The sequence below is a fragment of the Grampus griseus genome, assembly GCF_964374135.1.
Source record: "Grampus griseus genome assembly, chromosome: 3".
NCBI classification, from domain to species: domain Eukaryota; kingdom Metazoa; phylum Chordata; class Mammalia; order Artiodactyla; family Delphinidae; genus Grampus; species Grampus griseus.
The window spans coordinates 71,839,818-71,865,092 of record NC_139019.1 but is presented as its reverse complement, the minus strand read 5'-3'; the positions used below and the strand labels follow the sequence as shown (position 1 = coordinate 71,865,092).

Below are 25,275 nucleotides of genomic sequence, written 5' to 3'. Positions count from 1 at the left end.
ATGTCATACAGTGTTCTGCCTATGTTTTCCTCTAAGAGTTTTATAGTGTCTGGCCTTACATTTAGGTCGTTAATCCATTTTGAGTTTATTTTTGTGTATGGTATCAGGGAGTGTTGTAATTTCATTCTTTTACATGTAGTTTTCCAGTTTTCCCAGCACCACTTATTGAAGAGGCTGTCTTTTCTCCATTGTATACTCTTGCCTCCTTCATCAAAAATAAGGTGACTATAGTTGTGTGGGTTAATCTCTGGGCTTTCTATCCTGTTCCACTGATCTATATTTCTGTTTTTGTGCCAGTACCATACTGTCTTGATTTCTATAGCTCTGTAGTATAGTGTGAAGTCCGGGAGCCTGATTCCTCCAGCTCCATTTTTCTTTCTCAAGATCGTTTTGGCTATTCCGGGGTCTCCTGTGTTTCCATACAAATTGTAAAATTTTTTGTTCTAGTTCTGTGAAAAATGCCATTGGAAGTTTGATAGGGATTGCATTGAATCTGTAGATTGCTTTGGGTAGTATAGTCATTTTCACAATGTTGATTCTTCAATCGAAGAACATGGTATATCTCTCGATCTCTTTGTATCATCTTTAATTTCTTTCATCAGTGTCTTATAGTTTTCTGCATACAGGTCTTTTGTCTCCTTAGGTAGGTTTATTGCTAGGTCTTTTATTCTTTTTGTTACAGTGGTAAATGGGAGTGTTTCCTTAATTCCTCTTTCAGATTTTTCATCATTAGTATATACAAATACAAGAGATTTCTTTGCATTAAATTGTATCCTGCTACTTTACCAAATTCATTGATTAGCTGTAGTTTTCTGGTAGCATCTTTAGGATTCTCCATGTATATTATCATGTCATCTGCAAACAGTGACAGTTTTGTTTTTGTTTCTTTTTTTAACAGTGACAGTTTTACTTCTTCTTTTCCAATTTGGATTCCTTTTATCTCTTTTCCATCTCTGACTGCTGTGGCTAAAACTTCCAAAACTATGTTGAATAGCAGTGGTGAGAGTGGACAAACCTTGTCTTGTTCCTGATCTTAGAGGAAATGGTTTCAGTTTTTCACCATTGAGAATGATGTTGGCTGTGGGTTTGTCACATATGGCCTTTATTATGTTGAGGTAAGTTCCCTCTATGCCTACTTTCTGGAGGGTTTTTATCATAAATGGGTGTTGAATTTTGTCAAAAGCTTTTTCTGCATCTATTGAGATGATCATATGGTTTTTCTCCTTCAGTTGGTTAGTATGGTGTATGATTTGCATATATTGAAGAATCCTTGCATTCCTGGGATAAACCCCACTTGACCATGGTGTATGATCCTTTCAATGTGCTGTTGGATTCTGTTTGCTAGTGTTTTGTTGAGGATTTTTGCATCTATGTTCATCAGTGATACTGGCCTATAGTTTTCTTCCTCTGTGACATCTTTGTCTGGTTTTAGTATCAGGGTGATGATGGCCTCATAGAATGAGTTTGTTCCTCCCTCTGCTATATTTTGGAAGAGTTTGAGAAGGATAGGTGTTAGCTCTTCTCTAAATGTTTGATACAATTCGCCTGTGAAGCCATCTGGTCCTGGGCTTTTGTTTGTTGGAATATTTTAATCACAGTCTCAATTTCAGTGCTTGTGATTGCTGTTTATATTTTCTATTTCGTCCTGCTTCAGTCTCAGAAGGTTGTGCTTTTCTAAGAATTTGTCCATTTCTTCCAGGTTGGCCATTTTATTGGCATATAGTTGCTTGTAGTAATCTCATGATTCTTTGTATTTCTGCAGTGTCAGTTGTTACTCCTCCTTTTCATTTCTAATTCTATTGATTTGAGTCTTCTCCTTTTTTTTCTTGATGAGTCTGGCCAATGGTTTATCAATTTTGTTTATCTTTTCAAAGAACCAGATTTTAGTTTTATTGATCTTTGCTATTGTTTTCGTCATTTCTTTTTCATTTATTTCTGATCTGACCTTTATGACTTCTTTCCTTCTGCTAACTTTGGGGTTTTTTGTTCTTTCTTTAATGGCTTTTGGAAAAAGGTTAGGTTGTTTATTTGGGATTTTTCTTGTCTCTTGAGGTAGGATTGTATTGGTATAAACTTCCCTCTTAGAACTGGTTTGCTGCATCCCATAGGTTTTGGGTCATCGTGTTTTCATTGTCATCTGTTTCTAGGTATTTTTGACTTCCTCTTTGATTTCTTCACTGATCTCTTGGTTATTAAGTAGTGTATTGTTTAGTCTCCATGTGTTTGTAGTTTTTACAGATTTTTTCCTGTAGCTGATATCTAGTCTCACAGTGTTGTCGTCGGAAAAGATACTTGATACGATTTCAATTTTCTTAAACTTACCAAGGCTTGATTTGTGACCTAAGATATGATCTATCCTGGAGAATGTTCCATGAGCACTTAAGAAGAAAGTGTATTCTGTTGTTTTTGGATGGAATGTCCTATAAATATCAATTAAGTCCATCTTGTTTAATGTGTCATTTAAAGCTTGTGTTTCCTTATTTATTTTCATCTTGGATGATCTGTCCATTGGTGAAAGTGGGGTGTTAAAGTCCTCTACTATGATTGTGTTACTGTCGATTTCCCCTTTTATGGCTGTTAGCATTTGCCTTTGTATTGAGGTGCTCCTACGTTGGGTGCGTAAATAGTTACGATTGTTATATCTTCTTGGGTTGATCTCTGGATCATTATGTAGTGTCCTTCTTTGTCTCTTGTAATAGTCTTTATTTTGAAGTCTATTTTGTCTGATATGAGAATTGCTACTCCAGCTTTCTTTTGGTTTCCATTTGCATGGAATATCTTTCCACCCCCTCACTTTCAGTCTGTATGTGTCCCTAGGTGTGAAGTGGGTCTCTTGTAGACAGCATATATATGGGTCTTGTTTTTGTATCCATTCAGTCAGTCTATGTCTTTTGGTTGGAGCATTTAATTCATTTACATTTAGGGTAGTTATTGATATGTATGTTCCTATTACCATTTTCTAAATTGTTTTGGGTTTGTTATTATAGGTCTTCTTCTCTTTTGTTTCCTGCCTAGAGAAGTTCTTTTAGCGTTTGTTGTACAGCTGGTTTGGTGGTGCTGAATTCTTTTAGCTTTTGCTTGTCTGTAAAGCTTTTAATTTCTCCGTTGAATCTGAATAAGATCCTTGCTGGGTACAGTAATCTTGGTTGTAAGTTTTTCCCTTTCATCACTTTAAATATGTCCTGCCACTCCCTTCTGGCTTTCAGAGTTTCTGCTGAAGGATGAGCTGTTAACCTTATGGGGATTCCCTTGTATATTATCTGTTCCTTTTCCCTTGTTGCTTTTAACATTTTTTCTTTGTATTTAATTTTTGATAGTTTGATTAATATGTGTCTTGGCATGTTTCTCCTTGGATTTATCTTGTATGGGACTCTCTGTGCTTCCTGGACTTAATTGACTATTTCCTTTCCTATATTCGGGAAGTTTTCAACTGTAATCTCTTCAAATATTTTCTCAGTCCCTTTCTTTTTCTCTTCTTCTTCTGGAATCCTTATAATTTGAATGTTAGTGCGTTTAATGTTGTCCCAGAGGTCTCTGAGACTGTGCTCAATTCTTTTCATTCTTTTTTCTTTATTCTGCTCTGTGGTAGTTATTTCCACTATTCTATCTTCCAGGTCTCTTATCTGTTCTTCTGCCTCAGTTATTGTGCTATTGATTCCTTCTAGAGAATTTTTAATTTTATTTATTGTGTTCTTCATCATTGTTTGTTTGCTCTTTAGTTCTTCTAGGTCCTTGTTAAACGTTTCTTGTATTTTCTCCATTCTTTTTCCAAGATTTTGGATCATCTTTACTATCATTATTCTGAATTCTTTTTCAGGTAGACTGCCTATTTCCTCATTTGTTTGGTCTGGTGGGTTTTTATCTTGCTCCTTCATCTGCTGTGTGTTTCTCTGTCTTCTCATTTTGTTTAACTTACTGTGTTTAGGATCTCCTTTTCACAGGCTGCAGGTTCGTAGTTCCCGTTGTTTTTGGTGTCTGCCCCCAGTGGCGAAGGTTGGTTCAGTGGGTTGTGTAGGCTTCCCGGTGAGGGGACTGGTGCCTGTGTTCTGGTGGATAAGGCTGGATCTTGTCTTTCTGGTGGGCAGGACCGCGTCTGGTGGTGTGTTTTGGGGTGTCTGTGACCTTATTATGATTTTAGGCAGCCTCTCTGCTAATGGATGGGGTTGTGTTCCTGTTTTGCTAGTTGTTTGGCATAGGGTGTCCAGCACCATAGCTTGTTGTTCGTTGAGTAGAGCTGGGTCTTAGTGTTGAGATGGAGATCTCTGGGAGAGCTTTCACTGTTTGATATTACCTGGAGCCGGGAGGTCTCTGGTGGACAAATGTCCTGAGCTTGGCTCTCCCACCTCAGAGGCACAGGCCTGACACCCAGCCAGAGCACCAAGACAGTGTCAGCCACAGGGCTCTGATATTAGTAGTGCCAGAAGGCTCTTAACAGCGGTCTCAGCCACAGAATCTCAGCTTAGTGACATGCTCTGTGCCTTTGTAGGAGCTGCGACACCCCCACCCCCCCACCGGCTGCATGCTCTTCCGGCTCTGCACCAACCCTCCTTCCTCCATGTGCCTCTAGGTGGTGCCCTGGGCCTTGTGTGCCTTTTACACGTGGTAAATGGAGGCTCAGAGTGCAGGTCAGCCGAGGTCATGCCCCAACCCAAAAAGCCTTTACTTTCAACCATAGTTTTTTTTAATAACACATTATATCAGGAAAGAGAGGTAAACATGAGTATATTCAAAGAGAATATACTTGTATCAGTTTAGAAAATTCTATGCAAGAGGTTTCTTCTGGAACAGTAACAAAAGATTCCTTATATATTTAAATACTTTATTATGCAGTTATCAAAGGTAAAGATCTGGGATTCCCAGGTGGCGCAGTGGTTGAGAGTCTGCCTGCTGATGCAGGGGACACGGGTTCGTGTCCTGGTCCAGGAAGCTTCCACATGCTGCGGAGTGCCTGGGCCCGTGAGCCATGGCCGCTGAGCCCGCGTGTCCGGAGCCTGTGCTCCGCAACAGGAGAGGCCACAACAGTGAGAGGCCCACGTACCACAAAAAAAAAAAAAAAAAAAAAAAAAAGGTAAAGACGGTCTTGATCCAGGTATAAGCCAGCTGCTCTCCGAAACCATGAACAAAATTATGTTCCTGGTTTAAAAGACTCAAATAAATGTTTCCATGGTATGACATACTTTTAAATTGGACATGTACTTTAATAACAACCACATTTAAGTAAGTACATCCCATAATCTAGAGAAGAGACTAATTTTAAAAAGCCTAACTAATTTAAAAAAGCCTAAAGTATATCCTACACTATTCACTAAGATTGAATATTTATTAGTTCATTTAATCTTACTTATTTAAATCTTTAAAATGAGATTTAATTTCATTTTTAAACTCAAATAGAGAAAAGCATGCAACATAATCATGAAAGTAAAAAAATTCAGTATTTTTGAGGTAAAAATATCAAACCATTTATTACATAACTTCAAGAAGCTATGTTTTGAAAAATTAAATAAACTTGTCTGAAATGTTTCTTACAATTATAAGCACGTGTAGTATTACTATATAAGCCTTCCTTTTTGATTCTTATCCAATCTAAATCTTTTAGAATAAGGGAAAAGGGTATGCATTTTTAATACTAATGGAATGAAATGATACTATATGAATTTCTCATGTTTTAATGATGTTGTTTTGAGAACTCAAGGATGATATCGATCTCTCTAATTTCAACATTCAGGGGCAGAAACTGAAAATCAATATAGTTCTACTGTGCTAAATAACTACTCAGGAATGTGTTCTCTTCCTCTAAAACCACTTTGCACTTCCAGTCTGAGACTGTCAAGCCTTCTCCAACTGTAATTTCTCCTCTCTGTCCTTGGCATAACCAGTGAATATATATTTTATATTTTATATCTGATAAATGGTAAGCCAAAATACAGTCAAGCCTTTCAAAAATTTTAACCAAAATATTAAATAATCAGAGAACTGATCAAAGATTTACGTATAAGGATAGTACTCATAGTATTATAGATATGAGGAAAAAAAACTAGAAACAATCTTAAATCTTACAGCAGGGAACTAGTTACAATTAATAATGTTATATCCACACAATGGAATACCACATAGTCATCAAATATCATATTTTCTAAGAATGCTAAGAATATGTGGATAAAATAGATAACTAATAAGAACCTACTGTATAGCACAGGGAACTTTACTCAATACTCTGTAATGACCTATATGGGAATAGAATCTAAGAAAGAGGGGATATATGTATATGTATAACTGATTCACTTTGCTGTACACCTGAAACTAACACAACATTGTAAATCAACTATACTCCAATAAAAATTAACTAAAAAAGAATATGTGACAATGCTAATATGCTATTGAGTGAAAAAGGAAAATACAAAGTAATATGACTCCAATTTTATAAAAGGAATATACACACAGAAGAAAAATCTGGAATATATAATAAAATATTAATAGTAGTTCTCTAGACATAAGGAATACAGGTGATTCTTACTTTCTTAATACTTCTGTTTTTCATAAATTTCACTGAACATATAAAACTTCTATTTTGAAAGATAATTTAAAAAATAAAATATCAAAAAGTTTAAAATATATTTTCTGCTAAATCAACATAAATATGCTTTTTCAAGGCAGTTGATTGAAATTTCTGACTGAATCAAATCAATCAGCAATAAAGGTCATATATCTTATGCTGAAATGCTATTTCATCTGTAGACAGTGAACCACATAAAGAGTCCAATACGCACCTTGTTTTTCTTCAGGTGTTTCTACAAAATAAGGCATTCTTTTCACTGTTTCTCTCAACTCCTGTTTCAGGGCCAGCACATAATCTTCACCCTCTCCTGTTTTCAGTGGCACTGGTTTATAATCTGTATCCTGTTTAAATTAAGAGGCAATTTTAAAAAATAAATTAAATATTTTAATATCCTTTTTGTCTATATTCTGAAAAATGTTAGTTTTATTGAAAAACTACATTTTACAGGTATTCAGTTTTACCATCAACTTAAAAGATTTTGAGCTTTTATAATCTATTAAACCTTTCACCCATCTCCTATTTTGCTCTTCTTTTAGAAGTAGAAAAGATACTTAGTTTTCCTACCTGCCTTAATTTTTCTACTGATCACACCAATAATCATTTTGCTATATAGTCTGTTGATTGTGATTCTATATTTTAACAATCAAGGCACCCAAATAAAAGCAGCCGCTGTAGTCTCCTATTAACCTCAGTCAGTGGTGGTGGTATTGGTGGGAGCAGCAGCATTAAAAAAAAAGTAGTAGCAGCTACCATTTAACAACTGGTTACTACATACTACAACCTAGATGTACTCAATATTCAAAATCCATGAACTCATCTAAAGTATCAATATCTCCCCTTTCACAGTGAGGAAACTGAGAAATGAACAATCTATATGCCCATATAGCACAAAAGTGGCAAAGCAGAAATTTGAGTCTGTATCTTCAATTTTTAAAAATTACATGCACACCCACATATGTATATATATTTATAATATATATATTCATTAAAATGTGGGTCCTCAGGGTACATAAAAAAGATATTTCTGGTTTCACAGGCTAAGTATAGGGTACATTTTAAAAATTTCACTCTGAATTTATTCATTCTACAACTATTTATTGAGTGCCTACTATAAGTCACAAGGGGTTAGACAACAGGAGATGAACTAGTCAAACTTCCTACCTACATGGAATTTACATTCTAGGGGAGAAAATAAGTAAACAAATGAGGTAATATATAATTTCAGATAGTGATAAGTGAAATAGAAGGGCTGAAGCCAGGAAGAGGAACAAGTGACTAACGGAGTATGTGGAGATTGGAAGTGGCTGGTCTAGACAGGGTTATGCACGCATTATCTCTCGGGGAAGTCATCTTTGAGCAGAGATCTGGATAAAATTACGAAGCCATCCATGCAAAGAAATGGGGAAATCAATGGCTCCAGCCAGGGAAACAAGCAGAGGAAAATGCCTAGGGGAACAAGGAGATCAGCATGGCTAAGGAATGAGGACAGTGGTAGGAAAAGGGTCAGAGAGACATCAGTAAGGCCAGATCAGACAGAGCCTTTTAGCCAGTGATAAGGAATTTCATTTTTATTCCATGCAGAAAAAAACAGTATGTACTAATATTCCCAAGCTTTAGAAGTAACCTCACACATGAAGAAGAGCTTGTTTTAAAAGAAATCAATGTAAAGTGACATAATGTCTATACCTGAGATATTTACCTTTGTTTTTAGGCTATAATGAATATCAGAAAGGCAAAATACCAAGAGCAAAAAGTAGACACTCCCCATGTGAGACATCTAGATCCCCAATACATTTATCCAGGGTCCTCTACTTACATAAATCTTTCAACAAAGGATGTTTCCTTTTAAAAGAGGGAAAAGATTCCTGGAGGGAGTATCTGGTTATTTATGATTTTTTCATATTTTATACTACAGCACATGTGCATCTGGAAATGTAAGCTTACATTTTAAACTTAATATAAAGCGAAAACATTAGATTAAAAATTACACCAATTAAGTCTGCAGCATACTCATTAAATTTAAAAGCAACACTAAATGTAGTAGAAACGCTTATATTCTGAGAAAGAGTAACAAAATTAAAATTGACTTTAATAAGGAAATAAGCAAAAATAAAGTTCAGTGGGTAAAAGGTCAAGTGGTATACTAGGGAGCAAAATTAAATTCTATAGATACAAGATGAGAAGAAAATCATTAGGTGAAGATCTGGCACAATGGGAAGTGAGGACCACTGTAAAACCTGACTTTACTTTTAAAAATATTATTTTAATATTGGAATATATCAATAACAGCATTATAAGATGCAAGGATTGAAAAAAAATTCTTTCTTGGTTCAAAAAGTACTGAATACATTCAGGAAAAGGTGTATATAGTTTTCTGTATTTTAAGAAAGCAGTTTGAAAATTAGAAAAGTTTCAGAAAAGAACAGTGGAAATATTTACATTAAAGGTAAGTGACACACTCTCTTTTACTTTCTTATAGTTAGGATATCGTAATGATATCATATATTCAAGTCTTATACAGAATTTAAATTTTCTCTGAAACATGAAAAAACACCCTGTGAGCATTTTGTTGTTAATGTACTTACAGGAAATAGTGGGGGTGGCTTCAATACCACATCAGGTAACTTTTCACCTCTGCTAAATCCAACTGCCTCAATATTAAAGGTGTAAGCAGCACGTCCTCTTCCTTTATTCCCAGCCATCAGAACTAGTTACATCAGAAAAAGTGGGCAAATTAAGACACTGTTAATGATTAAGATTCACTGGATCAAATGATAAATGAAACCAACATTTTAAAACAAAATACACTCCACTCCTTAAATAGCATGGCCCATTTAAAACACTTCTGGAAAGCAAAACCTGTAAATAAATAAATATGTGATAAACTGACTCCTGAACCCGTCACATCTAGTCATGTTTGGCAAGTAAAGTGATGATGGGCTCAACTACCTCACCCAGATCCTGGGTGGAGGGCTGATCCTGGGGCTCCTTTGCGATGCTGCCCCAAGCGCTGTGCAGCCAGCTGATGCAATTCTCTCCACCTCTCTGTGGTCTGGCAACAAGATCTCAGATAGATATTACAAAATGTGGCCAAGGAAAGGTTGTGCTGATGAAGAGAGGACACCTCGTTTTTTTAATCAACTTGAAGACTATCAGCAGTCATGTATACTTTAAATTTTTAAGTAATTTTTTATCCTAAAATTTGAGTGTTAGAATCCTTGAGATCCTCCAATGTCCTCCTTTTAGAAATGGGAATGGGCTCAGTAAAACTTTGAAGAGGTCTGTCCAAGCAAAAAAAATTTTTAAAGTTCAGAGAAAAAACATCTCAAATAGTTAAGTTAAAGGTAAGATAAACCTGTACTCTTTAACTTTAGAGATAATGACAATGTCATTCTTAAGTCCTGAACTGAATTTCTGAATTGTCTGAAATGTGATTACACTATACAGTTGATGCTTGAACAACATGGGATTAGGGGCACCGACCCCCCATGCAGTCAAAAATCCATGTATAATTTTATAGTCAGCCCTTTGAATCTGTGGTTCTGCATTCTCAAATTCAACCAACCTCAGACTGTGTAGTGTTAGTATTTATTGAAAAAAAAATCCATATATAAGTGGACCCATGTAATTCAAACTTGTGTCATTCAGAGTCAACTGTAATGCGAAAACAGGATTCCTACACTAGGGCTCTTTCACTACAACTCTGTATTGGACTGTAGTGAAGATTATAATGCACATTCTTTAAATCTTTCCCCCAATGATGCTACTGAGTATCATTCAACTCTGTAAGCCCAAGAAAGCAATAATATGCCCTCCATACCACTGTAACAGTTCCCTCCCTTTTATCCCTAATCATTTATGTGTTGAAAAAAACAAGGTCATTGTCCTTTGCAATGCTTCTCCAACTTTAAGGCATGTGCAAATTACCTAGGAATCTTGTTAAAAGGCAGAATCTGAACCAGCTGGCCCAGGGTAGGCCTGAGAATCTGCATTTCTAACAAGCTCTCTGAAGCTATCAATGCTACTGGTTTGCAGACCACACTTTGAGAGTAGGAAGGCTGTACAATTTCCCATATTCTGGATTTGCATGATTGATTACACAAGATGTGGTTTAATACATTCCTCTACTCCCTGTATTTTCTATAAACAGATGGAATAGAGGCTTACTCAAATTTGGGTTTGATTTTGTACAAGAATACTTAAAAGAGATGCTCTGTTTTTCCTACTGCATCACAGGACGCACATGAAGTCTTTCTCAGTGATGTTCTCTGGTCATTGGGTTTAGGTGCTGTCAGTCTGTTTCGTCCAGTATGAAGTTCCTATCAGTTTTCACTTAATGATTTTAAAATTGCAGCCATTGATGATCATAGCCTAGATTCACGGTTCCATTACGGATTGTAATGTGGTGATACACAAATATTATCATTCTTTCTTTACTAACTAGAATCCCACCAGTAATCAATTCCCCTCATCTACTATTTAGTTACTATGAAACACAATTCATACAGAAAAGATACTTACTTTAATTACCAAGCTCATTCCGTTTGTCCACACTAAGAGAGGGAAAATATCCAAATGGCCTTGCTTCAATTGCGGAGTCACTAAAACATATGCTGAGCCTATAGAAAGCAGGTCTCCCAAGTACAAAAATTGCTGAGCAGAAGAGCTCACACCCTCACTCTAAGGAAAACCCACCCTACAAAAGAGAGTATATCAGCTGCCGTTGCTTGATGGAATATCCCTTGAGAAATATCAACTCTGCTGACTCTAAACTTTCATATTTATCAAGAAACCTTCAGGTGTATAAACTGATTACCATTAGTGAATGTACTGCCCTTGGCAGAAAAATCAATCCTAACTATTGAGACACTCTTAATAGTTACATGGCATTCTGGCCTACAAATCCATTTCTTTTTAGTTTGGTTATCATGAGTCAGTTCTCCTGTACCTGGGGAAGCTGCTAAATTAATTTTCTTCTCTTGCAGAGCTGAAAGGTAATCCCTGGACTCGGGTAACCATCTCATGGAAAAAGTGGCTCACAAGTGTGGCCTAAGCTTCACTGTTTGAAATCCTTAAAGTTGATTTAACCATTACTGTGGTCCTTTTTCATCCTGCTAAACTTCTTGAATGAAGAGTCTTTTTAACCAGCTTTTCCCATTTTCTCATTATCCAAATCATCCTCTACTTCATGTGGGCCAATTTCATCCAACTAATATTGAGCATTCCAGGCACTGTGGTAGGACTCAGAGAGCACTGAACAAAACCAAGTCCCTGCCTTCAGGGCTTATATCCCAGTGGATGAAAGAACGCAAACAAGCATAAGTATGTAGCATAATATTATGTGCTCCTATAGTGTTGAATTATGTCCCCCCACCCCCAAATGTGTTGAAGTCCTAACCCCCCGGGGACCTGTGAATGTCACCTTCCTTATTTGGAAATAAACTCTTTGAAGATGAAATCGAATTAAGATGAGGTCATATGAGATAAGGGTGAGCCCCCTCCTAATGACTGGTGTCTTCATAAGGGGGAAATCTGGACAGAGAGAGACACACACAGGGGAAACATCATGTGAAGATGCAGGCACAGACCTGAGTGCTGTAGCAGCAACCCAGGAACACCAAGGAGTGCCAGGAACCACAGAAGCTGGAAGAGAGGCACTGAACAGATTCTTCCTCAGAGCCTCCTGAAGGAACAAACTCTGCTAATACCTTGATTTCAGACTTCTGGCCTCTAAAACTGTGAGAGAATAAATTTCTGTTGTTTTAAGCCACCCAATTTGTGGAAATATGTTATGGCAGCCCTAGGAAATCAGTACAGCTCTGAAGAAAAATAAATCATGGTAAAGGGGTAAAGAATAACAAAGGGGTATGGTACTGACTTTTTCACATAAGGGAAGTCTTTCTGTGGAGGATAAATCAGAGCAGGGTGCTGGAGAGGGGCTGTGAGCTTCAAGATGAAGGAATGAGGTGAAGATGGCTATGGACAGAAGGAAGAACAGAGGCAAAGGAGGAAGCCACAAGCTGGGAGCATCTGAGGAACATGAAGCTCATGCAGCTGGTGAGGAACAAGGAGAGTCTGGTTAAGACCAGATCTTGTGGAGCCCTGAGTGAGCTATGGTAAAGGGTTTGGCTTTTATCTTACTTGTGATGGGAACTATACTCAGGCAGATGCTGAAATGCCAAGGTCCCTAATGGTCCTCAATGGCAAAATCCACAGGGCTTTTTCCCTTGTTCACGCTCTTGAACTTCCAAAGCATACCATTCATTATTGCCTCCATCCTTATGAAACTGTCTCTTCTCTAGGTTTTAATAAAATCCCAGGGACTTCCCTGGCAGCGTAGTGGTTAAGAATCCGCCTGCCAATGCAGGGGACACGGGTTCGAGCCCTGGTCCAGGAAGATCCCACATGCCATGGAGCAACTAAGCCCGTGAGCCACAATTACTGAGCCTGCGCTCCAGAGCCCATGAGCCACAACTACTGAGCCTGTGTGCCACAACTACTGAAGCCAACGCGCGTAGAGCCCGTGCTCCGCAACAAGAGAAGCCACCGCAATGAGAAGCCTGCACACTGCAATGAAGAGTAGCCCCCGCTCACCGCAACTAGAGAAAGCCCACACAGCAACAAAGACCCAACGCGGCCAAAACTAAATATAATTAATTAATTAATTTAAAAAAAAACACCTCCCTATTACAAGTACTGGGGGCCCTTTTAAGATGGCTGCACTGATCCTCCTGACTCACTTGCCTATAATCACGTCTTGACTAGCATTCTCTCCACTGGAACCCTCTTCCTCCTTGCCTGGCTGCATCCCTTTTTACCTTAAGATCCAGTTTAAGTCCCTCAACATCCACAACTGTCATTTCATCCCCTTGCTCTTGGAAAGATCCTCTTGCTAAAATAAATGGATTTTTAAAAATTGAGGTAATACATACAATGCAGCAGCATTCTTCAATTCTGAAAGAAATATAGACAATGCCTCTTTTGGGAAATGGACCTGTTCCAAAGAGAAGGAGTTTCACTTCCATTTTTTTTGTTTATTTCTTCAACTATATTAACAGTAGAGATTTTATATCCCCCACTGTTCAGTAGAATACTCTCTATACAACAGCTCTGTAATCAGTGTTAGGCTTTCCTTATTTACTTACTATGATTTGATAAGCAAATTTACCCACAGAAATACAATTCAGTCAGCCTACTATTAAGGATTTTTTTTTTTAAACTTCTAGAACAAGTTTGCGACCTGGCTGTACACTGGAATCATCAGGAGAGTTAAAAAAACAAAACAAAACAAAACAAAAAACCCTCAAGCATCACCCCAGAACAATAAAATCAGAATCTCTGGAGGTAGGATTTAGGCACTAGGACTTTTTAAAGCACTCCAGGAGATTCCAGTATGTAACCTACATTAAGAACCACTGCTCCAGGGCTTCCCTGGTAGCGCAGTGGTTGACAGTCTGCCGGTTGATGCAGGGGATGCGGGTGCGTGCCCCGGTCCGGGAAGATCCCACATGCTGCGGAGCGGCTAGGCCCGTGAGCCATCGCCGCTGAGGCTGCGCATCCAGAGCCTGTGCTCCGTAACGGTAGAGGCCACAACAGTGAGAGGCCCGCGTACCGCAAAAAAAAAAAGGAAATGTAAAATCAGATGCACCACCCTTCCATTTTGGGATGCCTCCTGAAAATTCCTATTCAGAATTGTTCTGAGATAGTTTGATGAGTGTAATTCAAGTAACCAAGAGCTGAAATGCAAAAGCCTATTCTAATTAACAGTGGAAACAACTTTGTGGCAGAGATTTAGCTCATCTCTGAAATTCCTCCTAGCTCAAACATTTTATGAGTTATAATTGTGGCTTAACTGTATTGTCCTCCACATCTCACACAGTCTCTTGCACATATTACCTTGGTCAGTAAACATACAAACAGATATAAGCAGGCATGGAAGCTAGGAGAGGCACTGAAAGCCAGGTCACAGTTTCTTTCCTGATGAATAGCACCTAAATTGCCCTAATTAGAAACTAACAGTCATGCTGACCTTGTCTCCACCTCCCTTGATCTCCTCATCTAATAGTAGAAGACTATCAGCTCTGTGTCCCTTCTTATATGTTTGTCTTTCTTCACTTCTGCTTTAGTTCAGGCCTTTACCATCTCTTGCCTGGACCTCTAATACAGAACAAATAAACTTCTCATGGCCAGACTCCCCCTTTCAATCCACTCTCCAGTCATCTCTCTAGAACACAAAACTTGATGTATCACTCTCCTTGACTAACAGAGCTTTGGAGACTAACTTTCCGCTTCTTGCACCTTGCACCTCCCCTTCCCCCCACCCCAGCTCTAACCATTCCCAACTCTGCTACACCAGCTGCTGCATGTCACGGTTCCTTCTGCTTGGAAGGCCACACCCACATAAGCAAGCCCCCATCATCATTTAAGATACTATGCAAATGCCACTTCTGACCATTTACTCCATCCGAAACGGAGGTAGGCCTATCTCTTTTCTGTTTCCCAAGTACTACACTGCTTTTATTACCCTTTTAAAAATCATGTTGTAATTGTCAGTTCTTGCCTGTCTCCCCAGTAATTTCTTCAATTATCCATCCTTCTAGTATTTGTTAAGCAACCTCTGTGTCAGACCACCTACATAATGAGAATATAATAGCGAACAAAACAAAATCCCTGGTTTCGTAGTGCTCATAGTCTACTATGGGAAATGGAAAAAAATATACTTTATAGAGTGCCAGGTAGTGATTAGTGCAAGAAAAAATAAAGGCAGGAAACATGGGTGCTATTATGGAAAGAATGGTTGAATAAAGTCCTCCTGTATTTTGTAATATTTGAGCACAAACCTGACAAAGAGAAGGAAAAAGCCAGGCTGAGAACTAGGAAAGGATATATAGGGGAAAGTGTAATACAAGCAGAAGGATCTGTAAGTGTGAAGGCCTCTTTATTTGAAGACTTATTCACCTTTTCCTGCCCCATTACCAACCAGAGCCTGGCAAAAGTCCAATAAAAATTGGGAGAATTATTGCTGAGTTCATGGCCTAGTAAGGATATTACTCCAATTCGCCTCTCTTTGCCTAGAGGAAAAATAAAACTGCAGAGAATTCTGTACTTCCCTGTTGAGAACATCCTAACCAACAGTGGTCTTTTAAGGCCAGCTCAAATGCCACTGAACAATCCCTTCCATGCATATTCTCACAGCACCTAGTTTTTACTTCCTCTGGGGTACATATCTCATTTGCTTTACATTGCAAACATTTGTGTACAGTTATTATCTTCCTTCAAATTGTTGGGAACCCAGATCATGACTTTTTTTTTTTAATTCTGTTTTTTTACACATCTTTTAGCTTGGGACTTGCACATAAGAATAACCCTGAACAGAGTGTCTGGATAAATTCTAACTAGGTTAGGCAAATATTCAGAAAGGCTACATCCTCATCGAAGACTTAAGGATTGTAGGGGAGGAGAACACACCTCTCCTTCTAAGAAGGCTTATTAGCAGCTGCCACAATAAGTGTTTTCCTAATTATCTTTTATAATGCTGTCTCATGGGTCTCTTTATAATTTTTCCTGGCTGAGCAAGGAGGTTAGTCAAGTTCTCAAGGGAATTTCTGAAGCCTAAATGGATGTTTCAACAGTGGGGAGATGCAGGATGGGGACAGGAACCTGGTGTTAATAGTGGGGGTGATTTCTGTGGCTGTTGGGGCCACGCCCAGGCATTATCCACTTTTCCCGTCCTCTCAAGGTGCGGCTGCCTCCACCTTTCCTCAGTTGAGCCTTTTTCCCAACTTTGTTTGCTCTCTTCCAAGAGCGGACAAACAATGCAAAACAAAGGAGGGTAGGGGAACGAATATATAATTTAATTTTTTAGAAGACAGGAAAAATCTTATCAACAACACCTCTCCCCCATGATACAGGGTAAAGTGCTAACAGTTAAGAAAACATACTGAATAGTCTGTCCTTAGCTGCAAGTCTGCGGCAATGACCCGTGTTTGAACCAATCATACCAAAGGAATTGGAAATCTACCATCAGTAAGAGTATAAATTCCATTCTCACTGCAAACAGTCCTAGGAAGTGGAGACTAGGTAAAAATTGGAAGCGACAATTTTAAACGATTGTGAAGGGATTAGGAGAAGGGGACGTAAAGCTATCTCCCAATGCCCCTCAATCCAGAGGCTCTTTAATCTCCACTCCTGACTTCCCCCACCTTCTCCATGTGCCCCTTTAACTCCCCACTTACCCTCTCCAACTCCTCCCAAGCCCTCAATTGCCTCCTCTGTTACCTGCTCACTAAGTCTCGAGGCTTGGAAAACTGTGCAACCGAAGTGCCGGCCGGCAAGGAAGGGGTGCGGACAGAACGTTCCGACGCTCCGGTGCTGGTTCCACCTCTGGAGAAGCACGCTCCGCCCTCCACGCGGCCTCAGAGCCGCGTTCAAACCCAACCAATTAGCCCCACCCACTCCCTAGCTAGGCCCCGCCCTCCTGGCAAAGAGCTTTTTAGCCCTTGGCGGGCGCCGTAGTCGTCCAACCCCCTTGGCCTGACTCTTTCTGCGCCAGCTGGAAGTGCGCAACATAGCGCGCGGTGGGTGGGCTGCCCTGCTCCCTCCCACGCTTAGCTCTCGGCTTCTGCCGTCAGACCCCCAGAGGTGGGAAGAGTTATCACTTTCTGGATCTCTCGTCTACTGCATTGGCCCCTGCGTTAACGCTCCCTTGTGCTACGGCCAGTGAGGCTGCGATTGTTCCAGCGCCCCGGTACGAGGAGAGCAGCTCCTGCTCTCTGCGGACCTGGCAGGAGGGTGCGGGCGGACGCTGCAGGCAGAGTCTCCGCGCGTCTTTCCTTCTTCTGGTTCTCCCCGCAACCCCATCCGCATCCCCCGCCCCCTCCTTGCTCTGCGGTTTCTCCCGGGCTGCGGGCAGACCGCTCCATACAGCTGCAGCGCCCGAGTCTGGGCAGCCTGCGGGAGGCACACACGCCCACACCCACTCCTCCTGGCCGCATCCTTGCCCAGCATGTCTGCGCTTGAGTGGTACGCCCACAAGTCCCTGGGCGACGGCGTCTTCTGGATTCAGGAACGCTTCTATGAGTCTGGCAACCGCGCCAACATCTGGCTGGTGCGCGGCTCCGAGCAGGACGTGGTGATCGACACAGGCCTGGGGCTGCGCAGCCTCCCGGAGTACCTGTACTCCTCCGGCCTCTTGCAGGACCGCAGGGCCAAAGAGGATGCGGCGTGCCGGCCACTGTTGGCTGTGGCTACCCACGTGCACTTCGACCACTCCGGCGGCCTCTACCAGTTCGACCGGGTGGCGGTGCACCACGCCGAGGCCGAGGCGCTGGCTCGCGGGGACAACTTTGAGACCGTGACCTGGCTCTCCGACAGTGAGGTGGTGCGGGCGCCGAGCCCGGGCTGGAGGGCCAGGCAGTTCCGAGTGCAAGCGGTGCAGCCCACCCTCATCCTGCAGGATGGTAATGGTCCCTCACGGGCGCGCGTTCTCTCATTAAGGGAAGGGACTGGGGAGAAACTGTCCGAGGGGTGCTTGTTGCACACCTGCTTGGCTGTAAGGTGTCATATCGCAGAAACACTACTTCTGTTTCTCCCTTCCCTGAGTCAAAAGCCCACTCGACCATAGAGTCTGTGGAAGGCCACTGCAGCCTTCCCTACCAGGGACAAGCTCCGGCACCTTGTAGTAATGCTGAGTACGCGACTGAAAGCCGGCCCCACCCCCTAGTCAGTTTCCTGTGTAACGTACGGTATGTAGTAACGCTATAGAGACTTCTGACTAGGATTCCCATTCTTTTCCCGAACACAAGTCTGACATTTCCAGGCACTTTTCTAGCGAAAAGACTCTTAAGGAATGGTGCCTCATGGAGAGTGCATGTCACGTTCTATGCTTTTGAGAACTGCTGACTTCATCGGCCGGGTACGAACAATTCCCACCTGTAGGCTTAGAAAGCCGTTAGAGAGCAGTGGTTCTAATCTGCTCATGCATCTTTATCTTTCAGTTCTTGATGTTGCCTCACAAGAGGAAAAGCTTGATTGTGAACATAAAAAGTAGAATGTGTCTGAGTCTTATGACAGCTCTCTATTCTGGTTGAAAGCAAGGCCTGAGAAAGATTAATAAGGAGGCTATTTCCCGTAATGGTGAAGTATGTGGACTAATGCTTAGATAACCCTGGGCCTCTTTGGCTCTGTGAAAAGCAGGATGGGGTTCAGAAAGAAACTAATGGAATAAAATAGTGTAGGGTTCCAGCCCTTCCAACCTCACACAGTCACTTAAATAATTAAGCCAGTTGGTCACAGCAGTGATATTTGTATATTAATTTCTTTTTTGTTTTTAGAATGCTTCTGTTGATTTTAGCCTCACAACACATTTGAAGTGAGGCTACTGACCCCCAATTAAATGGCTTGTCTAGAGTCCACAGAGCAAGATACAGATAAAAGCTAGGATTGCAACCCAGGCACAATAGATCAAAGCATGCAGATCATACATAAATCCTACCCCATAAATATATTATGATAATCCTGAGAAGGAGGTGAAACCCTCTTTCCTTTCTATCTTGAAACTCTTTTATTTGCCAAATTAGTTTATTAAACCATTCCCCTACGAGGCAGAAAAATCCAGTTGCTGCAGTACAATAAGTCTCACTTTTATGACCAACCAGTATCACAAATAATGAAGTACTTTACAAAAATGAGTTTATCTTACAGATGAGATCTTGATCACTTGAGGCATAAGAAATAGAAAGCAAGATTCTATACCTCACACCCCACTTAAACAGTCTTTTCATTAAAATTTTAAATCTAAAGATTAAAAAAAACAATGGTTTAGATGGGAGTCTTACATTACCTGACAATTTGAGATGAAAGAAAACTAAATTTACATTAAAGGTACTTTTAATTGCTGTATTTCTTGATGGAATTGATACTTTTAGAGGTAGGATTTCCATGCAGTTGATGGGTATTCAGACTAAATTAACACCCAGCCCCCCCCCAAAAAAGTTTACATTAGTATTTAAAATATATTTAAATTGTCTAAATGAATAAATGACTTTTGATTTATTTACTTTTGCTTCTGTGCCAGAAATAGGAAATGATGAAAGAACGATAGGAATTATTGTTTTATAGATGAAGAATCCACATGGGCTTGAATATCATACCTGAAGTCACATAGTTAGGGAAAGAGCTCGGACTGGAAACCAGGTTTCCTAAATCCCAGTTGATGCTGGAATTACAGGATTTTGGAGTTGCAAGGAACCTGCAAGCTACCTTTGTGGTGCTTTAAGCCTTTGAAAGTGTGAAATGAAAGGTTAATATTTACTAAAAACTTTGAAGGTGGTAATACTGTGTTAAATTAAAAATTGTTTTTCATTAGGAGCTGGATGTCTCACTCTCTCAAGTAGTATCTAATATCCTCTTTTCTCAGGAATATTAATTTCCTGTCTCTTCTGAATGGTGTGGCCTGCTAACTTGATATTATCATAATCCAGGTACCTGGAAGGAAATAGAAAATATTTATATTAAAAACTCATACACAGTTACGTACACACGAACCGTACATACCTAACAGCATGAAGTCTTCGTTGTTTTGGTTAGAAAATAAGGAGGCTGAATTCGTTAGCTTATTACATTTCATTTAGTGGATTGATGACCACCTGTCGTGGAGAAGCATAAATCTGTGCAGTGTATCACTAACCCAAAAGCTTACTTGTGTATAAGGGACAAGGAAGACAAGGAGAGGTCATCATCCAGTGCATGCATCATTTTTGATGGAAAAACAACTCGCCCTACTAATAGTGAAATCATATCTTCCTATAAGAAGATAGCAATAAACCCTAAACTGATACAGCACATTCTTCTTGAATGGGCATACATCATTCTGCCTGTTTTTCACAATAGGCAGGCATTTTGGCCCCTACTGTACATGTTTAAACAATTTTCCTAGAGTCATCAAGATATTAGAACAGTTGTTTCAGGTAAACTTAAAAATCATTTGGGGAGGTTAAAAACAAAAAATGGATTCCAGAAAGGTAGCAGATTGAACGAACACGTCTAATTTGACTCCCTCTCAAAATCCCACTAAGATTACAGCAGATGCACCATGGTTTGTCTATTTGCTTTATGTATAAATCCACATTGAGGTTCTGTTTTGGATGCTGGAGAGTAAATGTGATGACTGAGTTAGCAGTTTTATCCTATGCCAGCAATAGAAAATTGAGAGCCAATCCAGTTTGCACTGCAGGAGACTTAAAAGGTTCAGGAATTAGCAGTAGCTGGTACCTTAGTTGGGGCAAAGGGAAGAAAACTAAAATAAGTAGAATTGGTTGAAAGTCATTTAAGAAGCTGTTAAAACTCTGAACTCTTCTCCCTAAGTGAATGCTCCTCTCCCCGGAGTTAGTTTGTTATCTGGCAAGAATAAAGTAAAGGGGTTTCTTTTTTTTTTTTTTTGGCTGCGCCGTGCAGCATATGAGATCTTAGTTCCCTCACCAGGGATTGAACCCATCCTGCAGTTGAAGTGAGGAGTCTTAACCACTGGACCACCAGGGAAGTCACAAGCAAAGGGGTTTCTTGATTGAGGGATGCCAAGTACTCATGAGCTCAGGAGTTCAGATGGAAAATAGGGATAAGTGTATGTGTATGTATATATAATTTGCATTTCCCTAATGACTAATGACATTGAGCATCTTTTCAGGTACTTATTTGCTATTCAAATATCTTCTTTGTTTAAGGGTCTATCAAAATCTTTTCTCTTTTTTAAAAATTGAAAAATTGTTTTCTTATTGAGTTGTAAGTGTTCTTTATATATTCTGAATTCAAGTCCTTTATCAGATATACATTTTGCAAGTATTTTCTCCCAGTGTGTGGCCTGCCTTTTCATTTTCTTAATGGTATCTTTTTAAGCAGGGAAGTTTATAACTTGGATGAAGTCCAATTAGTCTCTTTTCCTTATGTTTTATGCTTTTTGTGTCATATCTAAGAGCTCTATGACTAGCCCAAGATCACAAAGATTTTCTTCTGTTTTTTTTTTTGCTGGAAGCTCTCACATTTAGGATTATGATCCATTTTGAGTTAATTTTTGTTAATATTGTGAAGTAAGTGTTGAGAGGTGCCTATTGTTTATTTGCATATATATATATATCCAAAGTATTCCACTCTAATTTGTTGAGGAGACTATCCTTTTACCCAGTGAATTATATTAGTTGATACTTTTGTCAAAAATCCACTGACCATGGGCTTCCCTGGTGGCGCAGTGGTTGAGAGTCCGCCTGCCGATGCAGGGGACACGGGTTCGTGCCCTGGTCTGGGAATATCCCACATGCTGCGGAGTGGCTGGGCCCGTGAGCCATGGCCGCTGAGCCTGCGCGTCTGGAGCCTGTGCTCTGCAATGGGAGAGGCCACAACAGTGAGAGGCCCGCGCACCGCAAAAAAACACTGACCATATATGTGAGTGTTTTCTTCTGGACTCTAGTCTCTTTCAATGATTATGTCTATCATTTAGCCAGCACCACACTCTCCTGATTATTGCAACTTTGTTATAACTCTTGAAATTAGAAAAGTCCTCCAACTTTATACCTCTATTTCAAAATTGTTTTGGCTATTCTAGGTCATTTGCATTTCCATATAAATTTCAGAGCCAGATTTTCAATTTCTGTAAAAAAGCATGTCAAGGTTTTGATTGAGATTCTTGAATCTATAGATCTACACTGACCATTAAAGTAGTCACTAGCCACATGTAGCTATCTAATACAAATTTAAATTAATTAAGATTGATTAAAATTAAAAATTTAGTTCCTTGTTGCACTAGCTTTATTTCAAGAACCATTAGCTACACATAGCTGGTGGCTACCATATTGGACAATGTTGATACAGATAATGTTGTTCCATTGTCCTAGAAAGTACTATTAGACAGTGCAGTTATAAGAAAAACTGGATTTAATTACCATCCTAACAGCTTTGAGTCTTCCAATCAATGGATATGGCACGTTTCTCCTTTTGCTTAGATCCTCTTTAATTTCTCTTGAAAATGTTTCTGTAGTTTTCAGTGTACAAATATAACAAAACACCTTTTTCATGTGCAATTGAAAAGAATGTGTACTTCACTGTTTTGGTGTAAACTATTTTTTATATGTTAGTTAGGTCAAGCTGGTTGATAGTGTTGTTCAGGTCTTCTGTATCCTTACTGATTTTCAATCTACTTGTATTATGAATTATTCAGAGAGGACTATTCAAATCTCTAAGCACAGTTGTTGAACTGTTTATTCTTATTTTAATTATGTCAGTTTTTATTTGAAGAATTTTTAGTCTCTATTTTAGGTACATATGCATTTAGAATTTTTTTTCATGTATTGACCTAATGTATAGCCTCATAAAATGTACCTCTTTCCTCTAGTAATATTCTTATATAAAAAACCATTTTGTCTGACAGTATTGCCACTCTAGTTCTCTTATTGTTAATATATTTTTTAAAATTAATTTATTTATTTTTGGCTGCGTTGGGTCTTCATTGCTACACGCGGGTTTTCTCTAGTTGTGGCTAGCAGGGGCTACTCTTAGTTGCAGTGCACTTCTTCATTGTGGTGTCTTCTCTCGTTGCAGAGCTTGGGCTCTAGGCACGCGGGCTTCAGTAGTTGTGGCGTGTGGGCTCAGTAGTTGTGGCACACGGGCTTAGTTGCTCCATAGCATGTGGGATCTTCCTGGACCAGGGCTCAAACCCATGTCCCCTGCATTAAGTTAAGGCGGATTCTTAACCACTGCACCACCAGAGAAGCCCTTATTGTTAATATTTATATGGTATAATTTTTCAAACTATTTTTGTCTTTGATTTTATAGTTCCTCTCCTGTAGACTGCATACATATCTCACTTTTTAATCTAGACTGACAATCTCTGCCTTTGATTAGAGTGTTTATCCCTTTCATATTTAATATAATTATTGATATGGCTGTATTTAGGTCTGCCATTTTGTTATCTGTTTTCTATGTCTCATTTCTTGTTTATGTCTTTGTTTTTCCTTTATTTTCTTCTTTTATGTTAACAATTCCTGATTATTACACCATTTTAATTTCACTATTAATTTTAGCTATATTTCTTTGATTTTTTTCTGTATATGTTTGCACTAGAGATAACAATATGAATATTTTAACTTATTATGATTTACCTAAGTTAGTACTGATTTAAATCCAGTAAAATAGCAATTTGTATTCATATAGCTCAGTTTCCTCCCCACTGTCAAATAACTGAGAAGAGTGTGAGATTTTACCGTACTTGCAGGTTAGTAAGTTAGCTTGCCCCAGTTTCATGGATTCTGACAGAAGACATGAGGTTCCTGGGTCAGAGACTAAGAACAGTTTATTACAGCAATACCAGTAGCCAGAGCATCATCATTTGTACCGATTCCTCAGGTCTTAATTTCCACAGAGTGACAAAACAAAGGGCAAAAATATAATACTGTTCACTAGAGCACCATTCATGAATTGTGTCACCAGATACTAGTACAATGGATATTCTGAAAGATGAGGTTTTTGGTCAAATAAATTTGAGAAACTATACAGCCACATCTCCCTTGTGTATATCCACAATGTACATTAGCGTATTAAATGTACATTAGCATATCTTGCAGAAAAGAAAGCTGCTTAATTTTCTTTGAAGGGTTTTCAAAATTATTTGACCACAGAATCTTCTTTTCTTCTTTTCTTTTATATATTATAACAACCAGCAGAAATTGTGTTTCACTGTTTACTTTGGCAAACACTGGTCTAGCAAACAACAGAAGTGAAATATAGGCAACTTATTTTAAATCATCAATAAGAAGTAGGTATTTTTAAAATAAAACTAAAATAAGTTCATCCTTCCCAACATCTTTGAAACTGTTGTGTTCTTCTATTCTTTAAGCGATTGAAGTCAAATATATAACATGTTTATCTGTAAATTCTGTTTCCATTTTTAGGGGATGTGATCAACCTTGGTGACAGACAGCTCACTGTTATGCACATGCCTGGTCATTCTAGGGGCAGTATTTGCTTACATGACAAAGACCGGAAGATTCTCTTCAGTGGAGACGTCGTGTATGATGGATCACTGATTGACTGGCTCCCATACAGCAGGATAAGTGACTATGTTGGAACCTGTGAACGTCTGATAGAATTAGTGGACAGAGGTCTGGTAGAGAAGGTGCTTCCTGGGCACTTCAATACCTTTGGTGCTGAAAGGCTTTTTCGATTGGCTTCTAACTATATTTCAAAAGCTGGGATATGTCACAAAGTTTCTACTTTTGCCATGCGATCTCTTGCAAGTTTAGCCCTACGTGTAACAAATTCTAGGACCTCGCCCTAGTATTTAATTCTATAAATTAATACAATTAATTCTGTGTTGTTTAAAATAGTGAGCATTTTAAGAAATGCTTTTTTACTACTATTATGTATTAGAGAAAAAAAGGTTGAGAATGAATAAGCCAAAAATGGAACTTCTTAAATTTTTTTCTTTTTTCCAAATAAGAAACCACTTAAATAAGATTATAATTTGCCAAAGCTTGTAATTTGCCATCATTCTGTAATATTTGTTCTAGAAATGATATAGAGGTATATGGGGAAGCAAGGAGGCATTTTGCAGTAAGAAAAAGAACTACCTTGCGTCTCATTTCTCTCATTTTATTTCCTAGATGACCTAGAAAAAAGAGCATAAAGAGTTTTATGTTTATACTCTGAACTTGATATTTTTAATATATTATTTG

The 25,275-nt window shown here is 39.1% G+C and overlaps 2 protein-coding genes across 3 annotated transcripts in view; one reads left to right on the top strand and one right to left on the bottom strand.

Moving 5' to 3' along the window:
• POLR3G (RNA polymerase III subunit G) overlaps positions 1-16,931 on the bottom strand; it is a 38,856-nt gene extending 21,925 nt beyond the window's left edge. For both annotated transcript variants that reach the window (XM_082652533.1, XM_082652534.1), the window contains exons 1-3: positions 16,835-16,931; positions 9,142-9,263; positions 6,768-6,897 (exon numbers count right to left, since the gene is read on the bottom strand). In XM_082652533.1, the coding sequence (XP_082508659.1) occupies positions 6,768-6,897; positions 9,142-9,258 (247 nt within the window). In that variant the 5' untranslated portion in view covers positions 9,259-9,263; positions 16,835-16,931. The remainder of the gene's footprint in view (positions 1-6,767; positions 6,898-9,141; positions 9,264-16,834) is intronic.
• Positions 16,932-17,196: 265 nt separating this feature from the next.
• Positions 17,197-24,878, top strand: MBLAC2 (metallo-beta-lactamase domain containing 2; the record flags this gene model as incomplete). The annotated part of the gene is made up of 2 exons (XM_082652105.1): positions 17,197-18,015; positions 24,493-24,878. Exons 1-2 carry the CDS (start codon positions 17,562-17,564, stop codon positions 24,876-24,878), a joined length of 840 nt encoding a protein of 279 aa, XP_082508231.1. The 5' UTR covers positions 17,197-17,561.
• Positions 24,879-25,275: the final 397 nt, after the last annotated feature.